At 44.1% G+C, this 14039-nt stretch overlaps 1 protein-coding gene across 3 annotated transcripts; it reads left to right on the forward strand.

Moving 5' to 3' along the window:
- The first annotated feature begins 10410 nt into the window (after nt 1–10410).
- Nucleotides 10411–13901, forward strand: LOC101165930 (tripartite motif-containing protein 35). 3 transcript variants are annotated; one of them, XM_011491248.3, is made up of 7 exons: nt 10411–10489; nt 10631–11066; nt 11141–11236; nt 11319–11549; nt 11630–11652; nt 12830–12948; nt 13031–13901. In XM_011491248.3, the coding sequence occupies exons 2-7, from the start codon at nt 10638–10640 to the stop codon at nt 13573–13575; spliced, it is 1443 nt and encodes a 480-aa protein (XP_011489550.1). In that variant the 5' UTR covers nt 10411–10489; nt 10631–10637; the 3' UTR covers nt 13576–13901. The 3 variants fall into 3 exon arrangements, with proteins under 3 accessions (XP_011489550.1, XP_004083245.1, XP_020569832.1); XM_004083197.4 differs by having other exon boundaries at nt 10425–10541; XM_020714173.2 differs by having other exon boundaries at nt 10443–10489; nt 10594–11066.
- The last annotated feature ends 138 nt before the right edge of the window (nt 13902–14039 follow it).

A 14039-nucleotide genomic window follows, 5' to 3' on the forward strand; every position in this document is an offset into this window, starting at 1 on the left:
CCACTGGGAACGCTTTGAAAATAGACCAAAAGATGATCATTGTGGGACTTAAACTTTTCTGCACATACCATTGATGTGTATAACAGTTGTCAAAAAGTTCTATTTCTTTGCTGCAAGCTAAATTAGTTAGAAGAAAATGAGACATAGCCAGAATGCTAAAGGCTTAAAATATTCTTATCTGCAAAAATACTGAATTTAAATCCTAGATGTTAAAGAAAACAAATAAATCAACCTTTCTATAAAAATGATAATCAAGTATGGAAAGAAAATCTACTCCAAATGCAGTGCAGAGTTCAAACCTTACGTTTTGTAGTCTCTGGATTGCTATTTTTTTCAGTGCAATTTTGCATGTTTTTTTTTTTTATATAGTGGATTGTTTTCGGCATCCCGATTGGCTTCAATCCTTGTCAATCGATCTCTTTTTGTGCCACAGAATGCATTAATTTTGACAAAATCATCAACCGCGATCAGATCTTTGTTTTCATTCTATATAACTGGACTTTTTTTTATTAGGGTTTGAGCTTCAAGAGTCTAAACAAGAGAGAAAAGTGTGCAAATGTTCACATCTGTCTGAAAAAAGTGAATAAAGTTTATAGTGAGGAGTTTCACAGCCTTAGCAAAACTATTAAAAATTGTAAAATAAATAAAGACGACCACTTTGCAGAATTTCTCCTGTCGCAGGTTATTTTCTGGAATTTGGCCTCTTGCGACAAACGAGTCTATAGGCAAACAGATTCAACCACGAGATGCTAACTTGGCAAACAAATGAATAATATTACAAAGCTGAAGGGGGTTAGATGAACTGCCAAACCTATACAGGTAAACGATGCATGCAACATTTAAAATATAAAAAAATCCAAACTCACCACTCCTAAACAAAATGCTAGATTACAACATTGCTGAAGTGCCTATATTGGATGCTAAAAATGCTCTATAATTGCAAAATACAAAACCAGCCAACAATCGCCAAAAGTTCTTTTATTAAATGTCTGAAAAGATGAAAGCAACTGCAGGGTTGTTCTTTGGGAGAAGCACACAAAAAGTTTAATTTTACTCCAAGCACCAAACCGATCAGTATTTGATGGATTGGCCGGGTACAGCCTCCTTAAGAAAACAAATCAATACTCAATAACCTACAACCTGTGGAATTTTAGTCTGAATACATAAACACAGCCAAGTCAAACACATAGTCTATTTTGTGTAAGTACCAATAAAAGGAAAGGAATGTTAATGGAAATGAATGAATAATTAATAAAAGTTTTGCATTTTCTAGGTGGACATATAAGAACTACTTCAAGATTATTCTCTTGAGTTGCAAGAGTTCGACTTTAGACCCAATCCAATCATATTTAGCTCTATTTTAGGAGTATTAGTGGTCTTTAAATTAGGATTTTTAGTTAAAATAAAAAATAAAAACTGTCATTTTCTAGGACATAGTTTCTGCAGAGCAGCAGGAGTTCATTAGAAATTTACCTCTGAGCTACAGGCGAGACTGTTGGCATTAGCAACCCCCCCCCCCACCACCACCTCCTCCCCCTTACTGACAGCTCTGGTTTTCGTGCTCTCCCACTAGCTTACAGCCCCTCACTACCCCAACCTAACATCGCTGGTGCAACGAAAAAGGCGAGCAATGTTGTAGCAATCCAGACGTACAGTTTTGAGGCGGATGAGGAAAACTTCTCCTCCTGATTCACAATAATTGAAGAAAGAAATATTCAAAAACGCAATTTTTGTTACGGTGCCTCTGGCAGATTCCTCCCCCTCATCACCTACACCTGGTACCTCCAGCTGCGCCTCCTCAACCTCGTCAGCCGGCAGACTCTTAAGGAGACCTCGGACCTGTAATCAACGCTAGTTCGTTGTACTCCCACGGTGCATCTCCTGGCCTCATCTAGATTCTTGTTCATGCCTTTGTCCTCGACTAATTACCTTGTCTTGTGTCACTCCAGGATCTCGCCCTCACGAGTTACTCCACTGGTTGCTGTCCACCTCTCGCTCCATCGCCCTCCTGGCTACCATCACGGATCATACGGTTGTCGCCGCCAAGACCCTCCAACCAACACCTCTGGCCTCCACAGAAGAACCTGGGACTCAATATTCTTCCTGCAGTTAAAATTAAACCTTTATTACTCACCTCAGTGCCTGTCGAGTCTCCTTACGGGTTCCAGCACTTGGGTCGGCTAAGTCAGCTAAACCATGACAGAACGAACTAGCCAAACTCCCGACCCAGCTGACCCGGAGGGCCTCCGACATGCCGTAAAACAACAAGGTATCTTTTTGGGACTCCACTCCAACGCACTCACCCGCATTACGTCTGTTCAGGAGGATCTGGTCTCCCATGTCAAGGATCTTACTCGGACTATTACCAATTTAACTGATCAAACCTCAAATTCTACAGCCTCTGTTTCACCTCCTGCTTCCGGCAACACTCTGGCCGTCACTTCCTCTCCGTCAGACGAAAACATCCGCCTTCAACCGGAGCCGTTCCACGGAGATGTTGAAGCCTGCAGCTGCTTTTTGCTACAATGCCGGCTCCTATTCCTTCAGGCACCCAGGTACTATCAGTCCGATCAGCATAAAATCTCTCTCATTGTCAACTCTCTTCGCAGTAAAGCTCTCCAGTGGGCCCAGGCCTTCCTAGCCTCTAATCCCCTCACTCATCTCCCCTTCGACCGGTTCATTGGTGAGTTTCGGCTTGTTTTTGACCAGCCGCGCAAACAGGAAGAAGCGACCCGGCGGTTACTCAGCCTCAAGCAGCGTAACCGTTCGGTGAGTGACCATATCGTTGACTTCCGCATTTTGGCAGTAGAAGCAGGCTGGCCAGACATAGCCCTCAAGGGAATTTTTTATCAGTCTCTTAACGAGGGGATTAAGGATCATCTATGTACCCAACCCGAAGCGGATAATTTTGAAGAACTAGTGTCAGCGGCTCTCCGATCTGATATTCGGCTTCGTGAGCGCCAGACCAAACGAAGTTTCACTCCTCGCAGATCTTCTCCCGACTTTTTTCCCCGTCCTCATCTGGATTCACAACCAGCGCCTGCTGGCATCAGCGCCCCTAGTCCCCATTCTGATGAACCCATGCAGATAGGACATTCCAAGCTTTCCCCTGAAGAAAGGCTTAAACGCCGTACTAATGGTTTATGTTTTTACTGCGGAGACGCCAGCCACATCGTCTCACAATGTCCAAAACGATTAATCTCCCCCATCCCCTCGCTAAGTGACAGGTCACGAGGGGACTTGGCCGAAGGTTCCGTTAAGCCCTTCCTTTTCATACCCGTCAAGTTTTCTAGTTTTAACCAAGTCCATGAATTCAACGCCCTTATTGATTCGGGTGCTGAACACAGCCTTATTGATGCTAACCTCGCTCGTCAACTTAGACTACCAGTTGAAACCCTCGACACTCCTATTAAGGCAGCTGGTTTGGGGGGTAAACAATTATCTAAAATCACCTCACGTACTGAACCCATCCAGCTAATTTCTTCTGGCAATCACCGCGAATACCATCAGTTTTTTATTACTGACTCCCCCCAAACTCCTGTCATTTTGGGGTATTCTTGGTTACGTTTCCATAACCCCCAAATCGACTGGACTAATTCTCGGATTATCAACTGGAGTACGTATTGCATGGCCAATTGTCTGCACTCTGCTATTCCTTCCACTACTATTGCTAATCCGCCAGAAAATGAGGATATTGATTTGTCAAGGGTACCATCATGCTATCATGACCTTAAAATCGTGTTCAGTAAATCAAAGGCTCGTGCTTTACCACCTCATAGGCCTTATGATTGCGCCATTGAGCTCCTCAGTGGAGCCTCCCTCCCCAAAGGGAGATTATTCAATCTTTCGGGTCCTGAAAAACTCTCCATGGAGAGTTACATACAGGAAGCGCTCTCACTCGGTCACATCCGACCCTCATCATCTCCAGTCGGTGCAGGGTTCTTTTTCGTTGAGAAAAAGGATAAGACCCTGAGACCTTGCATCGACTACCGCGAGCTCAACCAAATAACGGTTAAAGATAAATATTCCCTTCCTCTTATTAATTCTGTCTTCGACTCTGTCCAGGGTGCCAACATTTTCTCCAAGTTGGACCTTCGCAATGCTTACCATCTCGTAAGGGTCCGAGAGGGGGACGAATGGAAAACCGCCTTTAATACCCCCCTCGGACATTATGAATATCTCGTCATGCCCTTCGGCCTCACCAACGCCCCTGCCGTGTTTCAGCGTCTAGTTAATGACGTCCTGCACGATTTCCTCAATCGCTTTGTTTTCATCTACTTGGATGATATTCTCGTTTACTCCAGCAACGCCGCCGAACATCGCCACCATGTTCGTTTAGTCCTCGAGCGTTTGTTGGAAAACCAACTTTTCGTTAAGGCAGAAAAATGCGAGTTTCATGTAGATTCTGTCTCTTTTTTGGGTTACATCATCGAGGCTGGCAAAATCAGACCCGACCCCTCTAAAATCCAGGCCGTTTCTGAATGGGAGATTCCTGTGTCACGTAAAAAGCTCCAGCAGTTTTTGGGCTTTGCAAACTTTTATAGAAGGTTCATAAGGAACTACAGCAGCATCGCTGCTCCTCTCACTCAGCTCACCTCCGTTAAAGTGCCTTATGTTTGGAACCCCGCAGCAGACTCTGCCTTCCGGAAACTCAAAGAACTGTTCACATCCGCCCCCATCCTCATACAACCGGATACTCACAAGCAGTTCATTGTTGAGGTTGATGCCTCTGATTCTGGGGTGGGAGCCGTGCTGTCCCAGCGTGAATCTCCATCCAGCAAGCTCAAACCCTGTGCTTATTTCTCCAGGAAACTCAGTCCCGCGGAACGGAACTATGACGTTGGCAACAGAGAATTGTTGGCCATAAAACTGGCTTTGGAGGAATGGAGACACTGGTTGGAGGGGGCTGAACAACCATTCATTGTGTGGACAGACCACAAGAATCTGGCCTACCTGCGATCGGCTAAGAGACTAAATTCTAGACAAGCCCGCTGGTGTTTATTTTTTGACAGGTTCTGCTTTACAATCACCTACCGTCCTGGCAGTAAGAATGGCAAACCTGACGCCCTGTCACGAAAATATAACACCACGGAGGGGAGCTCTACGCCTTCCATCATTCCAGACTCCCTTTTCGTGGGCAACCTCACGTGGGATATCGAGACGAGGGTGCAGCAGGCCCAAGGTGAGAAACCGGCCACCATCAATTGTCCCCCAGGAACTTTGTTCGTTCCCGATAACCTCAGGTCTGACGTCATCACCTGGGGGCATTCATCAAAAATCGCCTGCCACGGTGGGGTTCATCGTACACTCACGCTTCTCAAACGACGCTTCTATTGGCCCTCCATGGAGGACGACGTGCGTGCTTACGTCGCAGCCTGTACTACCTGTGCTAGAGCTAAGTCATCCACCTCACCGCCTGCTGGTCATCTGCATCCGCTTCCCACACCCGGTCGACCTTGGTCCCACATAGCCGTTGATTTTGTCACTGGACTGCCTCCTTCTCAGGGTTTCACTGTCATCTTCACTGTTGTCGACCGCTTTTCTAAAGCAGCTCACTTCATTCCCCTCGCTCAACTGCCCACAGCCACCGAAACAGCCAACATCCTGGTTAATCATGTTTTCCGGCATCATGGAATACCTACCGACATCGTGTCCGACCGTGGGCCGCAATTTATATCACAGGTTTGGAAGGCCTTCTGCTCCGCCCTCGGAGCCTCCATCAGCCTCTCATCGGGGTATCACCCCCAATCCAACGGCCAGGCCGAAAGGGCCAATCAGGAGCTGGAGGCCGCTCTGCGTTGTTTGGCGGCCCAAAACCAGGGTGACTGGTCGGACCATCTCATCTGGATTGAATACGCCCATAACAACCACCCATCTGCTGCTACGGGTATGTCACCCTTTGAAGCCTCTTTGGGATACTCACCACCCTTGTTTCCTTCTCAGGAGCTCGATCTGGTAGTGCCCTCTGTCCAACTCCATCTACAACGGTGTCAGGACGTTTGGCGCCAGGCTAGGGCGGCTCTCCTCCGCACCAAGGAGAGCAACTGCCAGATCGCCAACCGTCACAGGGTGGTGAGTCCTTCCTATCAACCTGGTCAACAGGTGTGGCTTTCCTCAAGGAACATTCCCCTCCAGGCCACTTCCCGTAAGTTGGCTCCACGCTACATTGGACCCTATGTCATTGAGCGAGTTATTAACCCCACCTGTGTCCGCCTCAAGTTGCCTGCCGCCCTCAAAGTGCATCCTTCCTTTCATGTTTCCCAAGTCAAGCCTGTCCGCCAGAGCCCCCTTTGCCCGCCGTCCGCTTCCCCACCGCCCGCCCGGCTCATCGACGGGGCCCCGGCCTTTACGGCTAGTCGGGTTTTGGACGTGCGGCGCAGGGGCCGCGGTTTCCAGTATCTGGTCGATTGGGAGGGTTACGGCCCGGAGGAGCGGTCGTGGGTCTCCCGCTCCCTGATACTGGACCGCTCTCTCATTGACGATTTTTTTTCCGCCCATCCTGATCGTCGCCCTGGCCCGCCTGGAGGCGGTCGTTGTGGGGGGGGTACTGTTACGGTGCCTCTGGCAGATTCCTCCCCCTCATCACCTACACCTGGTACCTCCAGCTGCGCCTCCTCAACCTCGTCAGCCGGCAGACTCTTAAGGAGACCTCGGACCTGTAATCAACGCTAGTTCGTTGTACTCCCACGGTGCATCTCCTGGCCTCATCTAGATTCTTGTTCATGCCTTTGTCCTCGACTAATTACCTTGTCTTGTGTCACTCCAGGATCTCGCCCTCACGAGTTACTCCACTGGTTGCTGTCCACCTCTCGCTCCATCGCCCTCCTGGCTACCATCACGGATCATACGGTTGTCGCCGCCAAGACCCTCCAACCAACACCTCTGGCCTCCACAGAAGAACCTGGGACTCAATATTCTTCCTGCAGTTAAAATTAAACCTTTATTACTCACCTCAGTGCCTGTCGAGTCTCCTTACGGGTTCCAGCACTTGGGTCGGCTAAGTCAGCTAAACCATGACAATTTTAAGCTAATGCAGTTTACCTTTGAAGAAAATAAGTCATGTATTTATACTGGACCACTGATCTTAGCCTGTACGTTTCATACATTACATTTGGTGGTAAATATATTCTTTATATATTTATGTTTACTTTTGTTGTGAACATAATACTTGGAGATACAGATGGTTTAATTTTCAAAGTCTTTCAGCTTATTAGAGTTTGATTCATTCATTTGCTTTTGTTAAGAATAAAATGCTTTCCAATAATTTAAATAAGTTCAGGAAAAATCTTTTTCTACCGGCTATTTTAAAGTAATTTTCCTAACAGAGAAATTCAAAGAATTAACCAATAGGCGCATAGACTCCACCCCCTTCTACTGTTATCTGTCCAAGAGGATATTATTGAGTTAATAGACAATTTTCGTATATGATGCAGTGCAGAAACATCTAAAAAGTCGTTTTTGACATAAAATAATAACAATTGAATTCAAGGTTTTATGTAAATACATCAAAAAATTTTACGTTAAGTTAAAAATAAAATAAATACATTTTAAATGGAGTATTTCTAAGCCCACTAATGCTAAAATATGATTCTTTTTTATTGTGTTAATGGTAAAAAACAACCGTATCAAATGGGTCAAAAAGCATTTTAAGATAAATGCTTCTCATAAAATGTTTTGTAAATGATCCAACCTTTTTTCTGTTTATTTTAATACTTATTTTAGAGCTTTGGGATTTCTTTTTTAATCACAAAACTCAAAGAAAAACTGCGTTCTGACAGCAGGACGTTGGTGAATTGCGTGTCCATCGGACGCTGACGTTTGGGGATGAGGACAAACATATTTGCGGCACCTAGAAGTTTGATCACACCCGTCCTTGTGTCGTTTTTACAGGACGTTGAAAAACGGCCAAAAACTGGATGTTCCCCAAAAAGGCAATCAGTCACAAGCAAAGCTGTTCTACAAGCACAGATGGTGTGTACAGTGCAAAAGCTAACAGTTGGCAGATGAATTTCATGAGCGATAAAATGTGCAGTCTTTACACACAGTCAGTCACTTGAATGAATGACTTTAACTGCAGTTAATCCATCACGCCGTGAGTTTGAGACCTGTATTTGCTATCTGTGAGTGTCCTCTCTATACTCTTTTTTTATTTTATTTTCTCTGGTCTTAGTCTGCCATAATTTACAGGCTGCTGTTTCACTTTTTACAGTCTGCGGCGCCGCGGCGTAATAGACTATTGACTTTTTGTCTCAAATTTGCAAATAGTTGTCCAAAGGTGAAAAAGGAAAAGCAGCATGATCAGGTAGAAGGAGCTCCTGGGTAAAAAAAAAAATAAAAAAAAAAAAAAGAGCATTTTTAGGTGGCAATTGCCTGTTTTGTTTGTTTGTCTGCCTTTTCTCATTAGATGAGTAGAGATCGGCGCTCCACACCTCCAGCATCCCCCTCCCGCCTCCAAATCCAGCCCTGATGATGCTAACTGCTTTATGTGGGGGGCAATAATGAACCGCTATTACCCGGGTCACATTGACTGACAACCAATTTGCAGGGCAGAAGGAGGCTGCAGGTAGGCGTGGGCGTTTATCCCGGCTGGTTTTAAAAGTAGCCCTGGAGTTCAGGCGGGAGCTGGAGATTGCATCTCTTGATATCTATCTGTTTACCTCAAACAAACAGCTGAGGAACTCCTGAGCAGCAAAATCTGCTTTTTTCTAACCCACTGCTGGTCTTTGAGCACCAGTGGGGACACGCTGACACCCTGTGGTGTGGAATATGGGCCACAGAGAGTGTCATTTAGTCAGAAAACAACCTTTTGTAAAGATGGAGAAGATTATAAAAATCAGGTGCAAAAAGGTCCATGACTGCAGAGATGGAAAATTCATAATGAGACAAAACAACTGAAATATATATTTTTGAATGTAGACTTTTAACAGCAACATTGGAAGTGTTTGTATCTGAAGTTCCCATTTGAGCTGGAATCCAGTCAGCAGCACTTCTGCGCTTAACTTAAAGAGTTCAAAATCACAGCCATAATATAACCTGATCAGCAGACACACCTTTTTCTGAGGCCTTCAACCATAAACTTGTTTTAACTGAGCCGCAGTGCGTCTGACATCACTCTTTGAAAACCCGCCCATCTTTACGAGCAGAAGGGATGATGGGAACATGGCAAACATGTGCTCACATCAAATGGTCTGTGTCCTTTAAAAAATAACATGTTCTTTTGTCTTTTTCAATCAATAACCTCAACATGTATCAACAAAGTTTTTTTGAAAGATTTATACACGAGGATGGATTTTTCTCTGGTTCAAAGCATAAACTTGGTTTTTAAGAATACAATTATAGTCTGCAGACCATCACAAATACTTTTTAACCCTTAAAAGAAAACTTTGAGAATGAATAAAAAAACAAAAAAAACAAAGATGTTGTCTTTTTGAGTTCCTGTAAGAGCTGAAAATGGATCTATTTCCCGACCCTCTTCACTTGTGTCCAGCAGATGGACTGTTTTTAAATATGAAGTTCTTTTTTTTGTTCCTTCCTTCAGCTACAACAGCACCTCCACCTTTTAAGAAAACAATTTTTTTCTAACAAGAAGGAAATGATCACCAAATATTGTCACCTCCTGATATAACGTTCTCACCCTGAAACACAAAAGAGATTAAAAAAACATAGAAAATGATCCAAAACTTTTGTTGCTGGAGCAAAAAAACAAACATCATGATGTTGGTTTTTATGCTTTTTGTCAAGTGTTTCTGTTTTAGTGCCTTGTTGAAAAGTAATTTTCTGTTCAACTGAACAAGCAATAAAGAAATCAGTCTATTAAGTCTTAAATTAAACATGTGCTCTGTTATAACATTTTTAGGTTATTAAACTTTCAATTTAGTTGTTTTTAGCAGGCCTGAGTGTATGGATGCTGTATTTCCCAGCAAAAAAAGTTTTTACCAGAAAATTAAAGTAATTTTTATGAGATGTTGTCCGACTGGCAATCAGATTTTTTTAAAATCAAAATTAGCAAATTGAAAAGGTTCAAAATCTGGCTTTTGTTTTTAAGAAATGCTGTGGTTTTTGTTTTGACCACTAGATGGCGACATTACCCCACTAGTGGCTCATAAAAACCTTTATTAAAGCACAATTTTAAATTTATTTTCTTATCTAGATTCTTTTCCCTGAATCTTAAGCGATTCTTCACTATTTTAATTTTATTTTATTGCTCAAAATGTATTATGTCTAAATTTACTTTAGTCCAAAACATTTTCCTTAGATTTATTTGTTGTTGTATAAAGATATATATATATATATATTTTCAAATTAGGAGAGGTAGTTTTGCTTATATCTTACTGACTCATTTATAGATTAAACCACAGAATAATGTTGAATGTTTCCCCATTTTCGTTCTGAATGGGCTATAAAGGGTTAAGAAAATGAGCCCCGCCCCCTCTGAGTGACTCAGCAAAGCAGGAAGTGTTTACAGCTGTCACCACCCTGCATCTGAAAGGTACATCTAAACGCTTTTTCCCATCAAAACTCCTACATTTAAGAGTTTCCAGGTGATTTCTCATCCCTTTATGGTCTGAACGGATGCCGGTGTTTGTCCAGCAGATCCAGCTCCCAAACTTTGAAACTTTCACTTTCACAGTGCTGACATGGCTGGCAGGCTCTCTCTGCCTGAGGTGGACCTCACCTGCCCCGTGTGCTGCGACATCTTCAAGGAGCCGGTGGTCCTGAAGTGCAGCCACAGCTTCTGTGCGGCGTGCCTGCAGCAGTACTGGGCCCGTCAGGGGAGGAGGCGTGACTGCCCCCTCTGCAGGACCCTCAGCGTGGACGACCCCGTCCCCAGCCTGACCCTCAGGAACCTCTGCGAGGCCTGCGTGACGGAGGACGAGGGTCAGACGGCAGGCGACGCAGAGGGGGGGCTGTACTGCGACCCGGAGGTCACGTGCCCCCTCCACGGGGAGAGGCTGAAGCTGTTCTGCCTGCTGGACAAAGAGCCCATCTGTGTGGTCTGCCACACGTCCAGGAGGCACAAGCAGCACGACTGCTGCCCCGTCAGCGAGGCGGTGGCGGATGTGAAGGTGGATCCCGTCACGGTTGCCACATTTACCTGGAAAACGCCTCTCAAGTTGAACTGTTTTCATTTTCCACACAGGACAAAATGCAATCCGCCCTCAGCTCCCTGAAGGACAAGCGGGACGCTTTTGAAACGATGAAGAAGAGCTTGGAGAGCACAGCTGTGCACATCCAGGTGTCTCTCTGGTTTCTCATAGAGACAGCAGAGAGATGACGCTGGTTCACCACCAGACCCCATTTTCTTCCTCTGTGCTCAGGAACAGGCTCGGTTTGTGGAGAGGAGGACCCACGAGGAGTTTGAGAAGCTCCACAACTTCCTACTCGCTCAGGAGGAGTCCAGGATGGAGGAACTGAGGGGGGAGGAGGAGCAGAAGAGCCGAGGAGTGAGGCAGCAGATCCAAGACGTAGAGGAGAAGCTGTCGTCCGTGTCCGAAACCATCCGGGTTCTGGAGGAGGAGATGGCCCTGGAGGGCCTATCGGTTCTGCATGTGAGTCTGCAGATGTCCTCCACCTGCAGGTTCTCTCAGCTGATTTGACTTTATTCTTCTTGTGTTTGTTTTTTCTACAGAAATCCAAGAGCACTCTGGCAAGGTAATTTTGGGGAAAAAAACAGAAGAAAATAGTTCTCGGGTTCACCAGGGTTTAACCAAAAGGCAGCTGCATCTCCAGATAGAAAAAGATGCTTTTAATTTGAAAAAAAATAAATCATTTGACTTTTTTCTACAAATTTCTAGGCAAGTCCAGGCCAAAATGGACACAGTTGTATGTGCTGCAAATGTTACAACTAAACTGCATTAAATTTAAATTATTTTCTGAAACTTAACAAGCTTTAAGGTACTTCTTAGGGTGAATAAATAAATACATAAGGAATAAATCATAAATTGATGAGAATGAGGTCATAAATAAATCAATTAAAACAATTTCATTTTAAAAAGAAAAAGTCATGCAGTCACTTTTTTTGAAGCATAAACTTTATCTTCTAATGTTGACTTTTCCCTACAATTTTACGACTTTATGCTCAAAAAGTGACTTTTTTTTATTATAATTTAATAACTTTATTCTTGTAAAGTTTTCACCTTTTTCGTCATGATTTTATATTATTCTAGAATAAAGTCAGACTTTTATTTTAAAACTTAATTATCAGAAGAAAACTGGACTTTTCTCATAAATTTTCGACTTTATTCTTGCAAAACTGTCCACTAATTTTACAACTTTAGTCTCATTTCTTTTTCTTCTTTTATGGTACCCAGTTGTAGCCTCAAATTGTTTTGCACATACATGTATAAGCAGCAGTTTTCAAAAACGATCTGCGCATGGAGCGTTTTATTCTGAAGGAACCCACATCCAAACTCCTATCTTCTGCCAATATTTACGAATAATTCATTTCTGAGACAAACACGAGAGATTTCTGTGGATTTCAGGGTTTGTCCCCGGCACACAGAGATTTCTCCCATTTCTGTGTTTTTGATATTTTCTTAAGGATTTCTGCTTTAACACGAATATCAAGGCTTTTTTAACCTGTTGTTTCAAACATTTTTTTATTTAAAATTAACTTTCAGACTTACAATATTTACACTGAAACATTTTTTCTGTCTTATGTCCACTGTTAATACGTCACATATGTTTACTTTATCATACAGTATGCAATTTATGGCCAAATATCTTTATCAGATTTGACATATTTATGTGTATTTGTGTTTGATTGCTTGACATAAACCATACATTTGCGAGACATTTTGGGGTTTTTTTCTGTGCGCTGATCCTGCAGAGCCACCCATCCGGTAGAAGATCCCGTTATGGCTTCAGGATCCCTCATAAATGTGGCCAAATACGTTGATTCTCTGGCGTTCCAGGTGTGGAAGAGGATGCAGATGTTGATTAAATTCTGTGAGTTTCCCATCCAAACTCTAGAACAGCTTCTGCTGCGTCCGAGGTGGAGGTCAAAGGAGGCTGCCATGTTTTTCTGCAGACCCCATCACTCTGGATCCCAACACCGCCGCCCCCTGGCTCGTCCTGTCGGATGATCTCACCAGCGTCCAGGACAGCGACGTGAAGCGGAAGCTTCCCGACAACCCGGAGCGCTTCGACCCCGACGCCGCCGTGCTGGGCTGGCCGGGCCTTAGCGTGGGCAGGCACGCCTGGGAGGTGGATGTGGGAGACAACACGGCGTGGGTCATCGGCGTGGCCAAAGCGTCTGTCAAACGGAAGGAGAAACTGCCCTCGGTGCTGAACAACGGCTACCTCTGCGTGTACTTTTACCACAAAATGTACTTCGCAGGCACGTCCCCGCTGACGCGGCTGGCGCTGAAGACGAATCCGCAGAGGATCCGGGTGGAGCTGGACTGTGACAAGGGCAGGGTGTTGTTCCATGACCCGCACAGCAACACGCACATCCACACCTTCAAGCACAGCCTCACCGAAACGGTCTTTCCGTACCTGTGGGTGGGCTGCCGCAACAATCCGCTGACCATCCGGCCTGTGGAAGTTTCCCTCAAACTTCACCAGTTTTCCTAAAAGCCATTTTCAACTCTTGGGTCAAACTTGACCTCCTTTTTTTACTATAAAGGAGGCACTTTTAGCCCAGTTTCTAAACTTACTCGGTGGCTTTTGTTATACTGCAGATTGCTGTGCTCTTATTTTGACAAATAGCACACAAAAAATAAACAATTTGTGTATTTTTTTAAGTAATTGGCATGAAAATTTTTAAAAATGTTCATCTATTGATTTGTGGAAAGAATATGCTACTAACTGTTAAATAAGGTGTGTAAAATGATTACAGTTTCCTGCACACTTGATTCTCAAGATGTTGATTGCAAAAAAATAAAGCTAAATCTGAAGTATTTACTTGTCTTGATGTCACTTTCTCATTTTATAACGACGCTTCATGAGTCCAGATCATCAGATGATTTGTTTTTTTTTTTTTTTCATTTTTACTTTTGATTCACCAAAACCCTCCAAAAAACAGCCGGAACCAGCAG

The sequence above is a fragment of the Oryzias latipes genome, chromosome 23, assembly GCF_002234675.1.
Source record: "Oryzias latipes chromosome 23, ASM223467v1".
NCBI classification, from domain to species: domain Eukaryota; kingdom Metazoa; phylum Chordata; class Actinopteri; order Beloniformes; family Adrianichthyidae; genus Oryzias; species Oryzias latipes.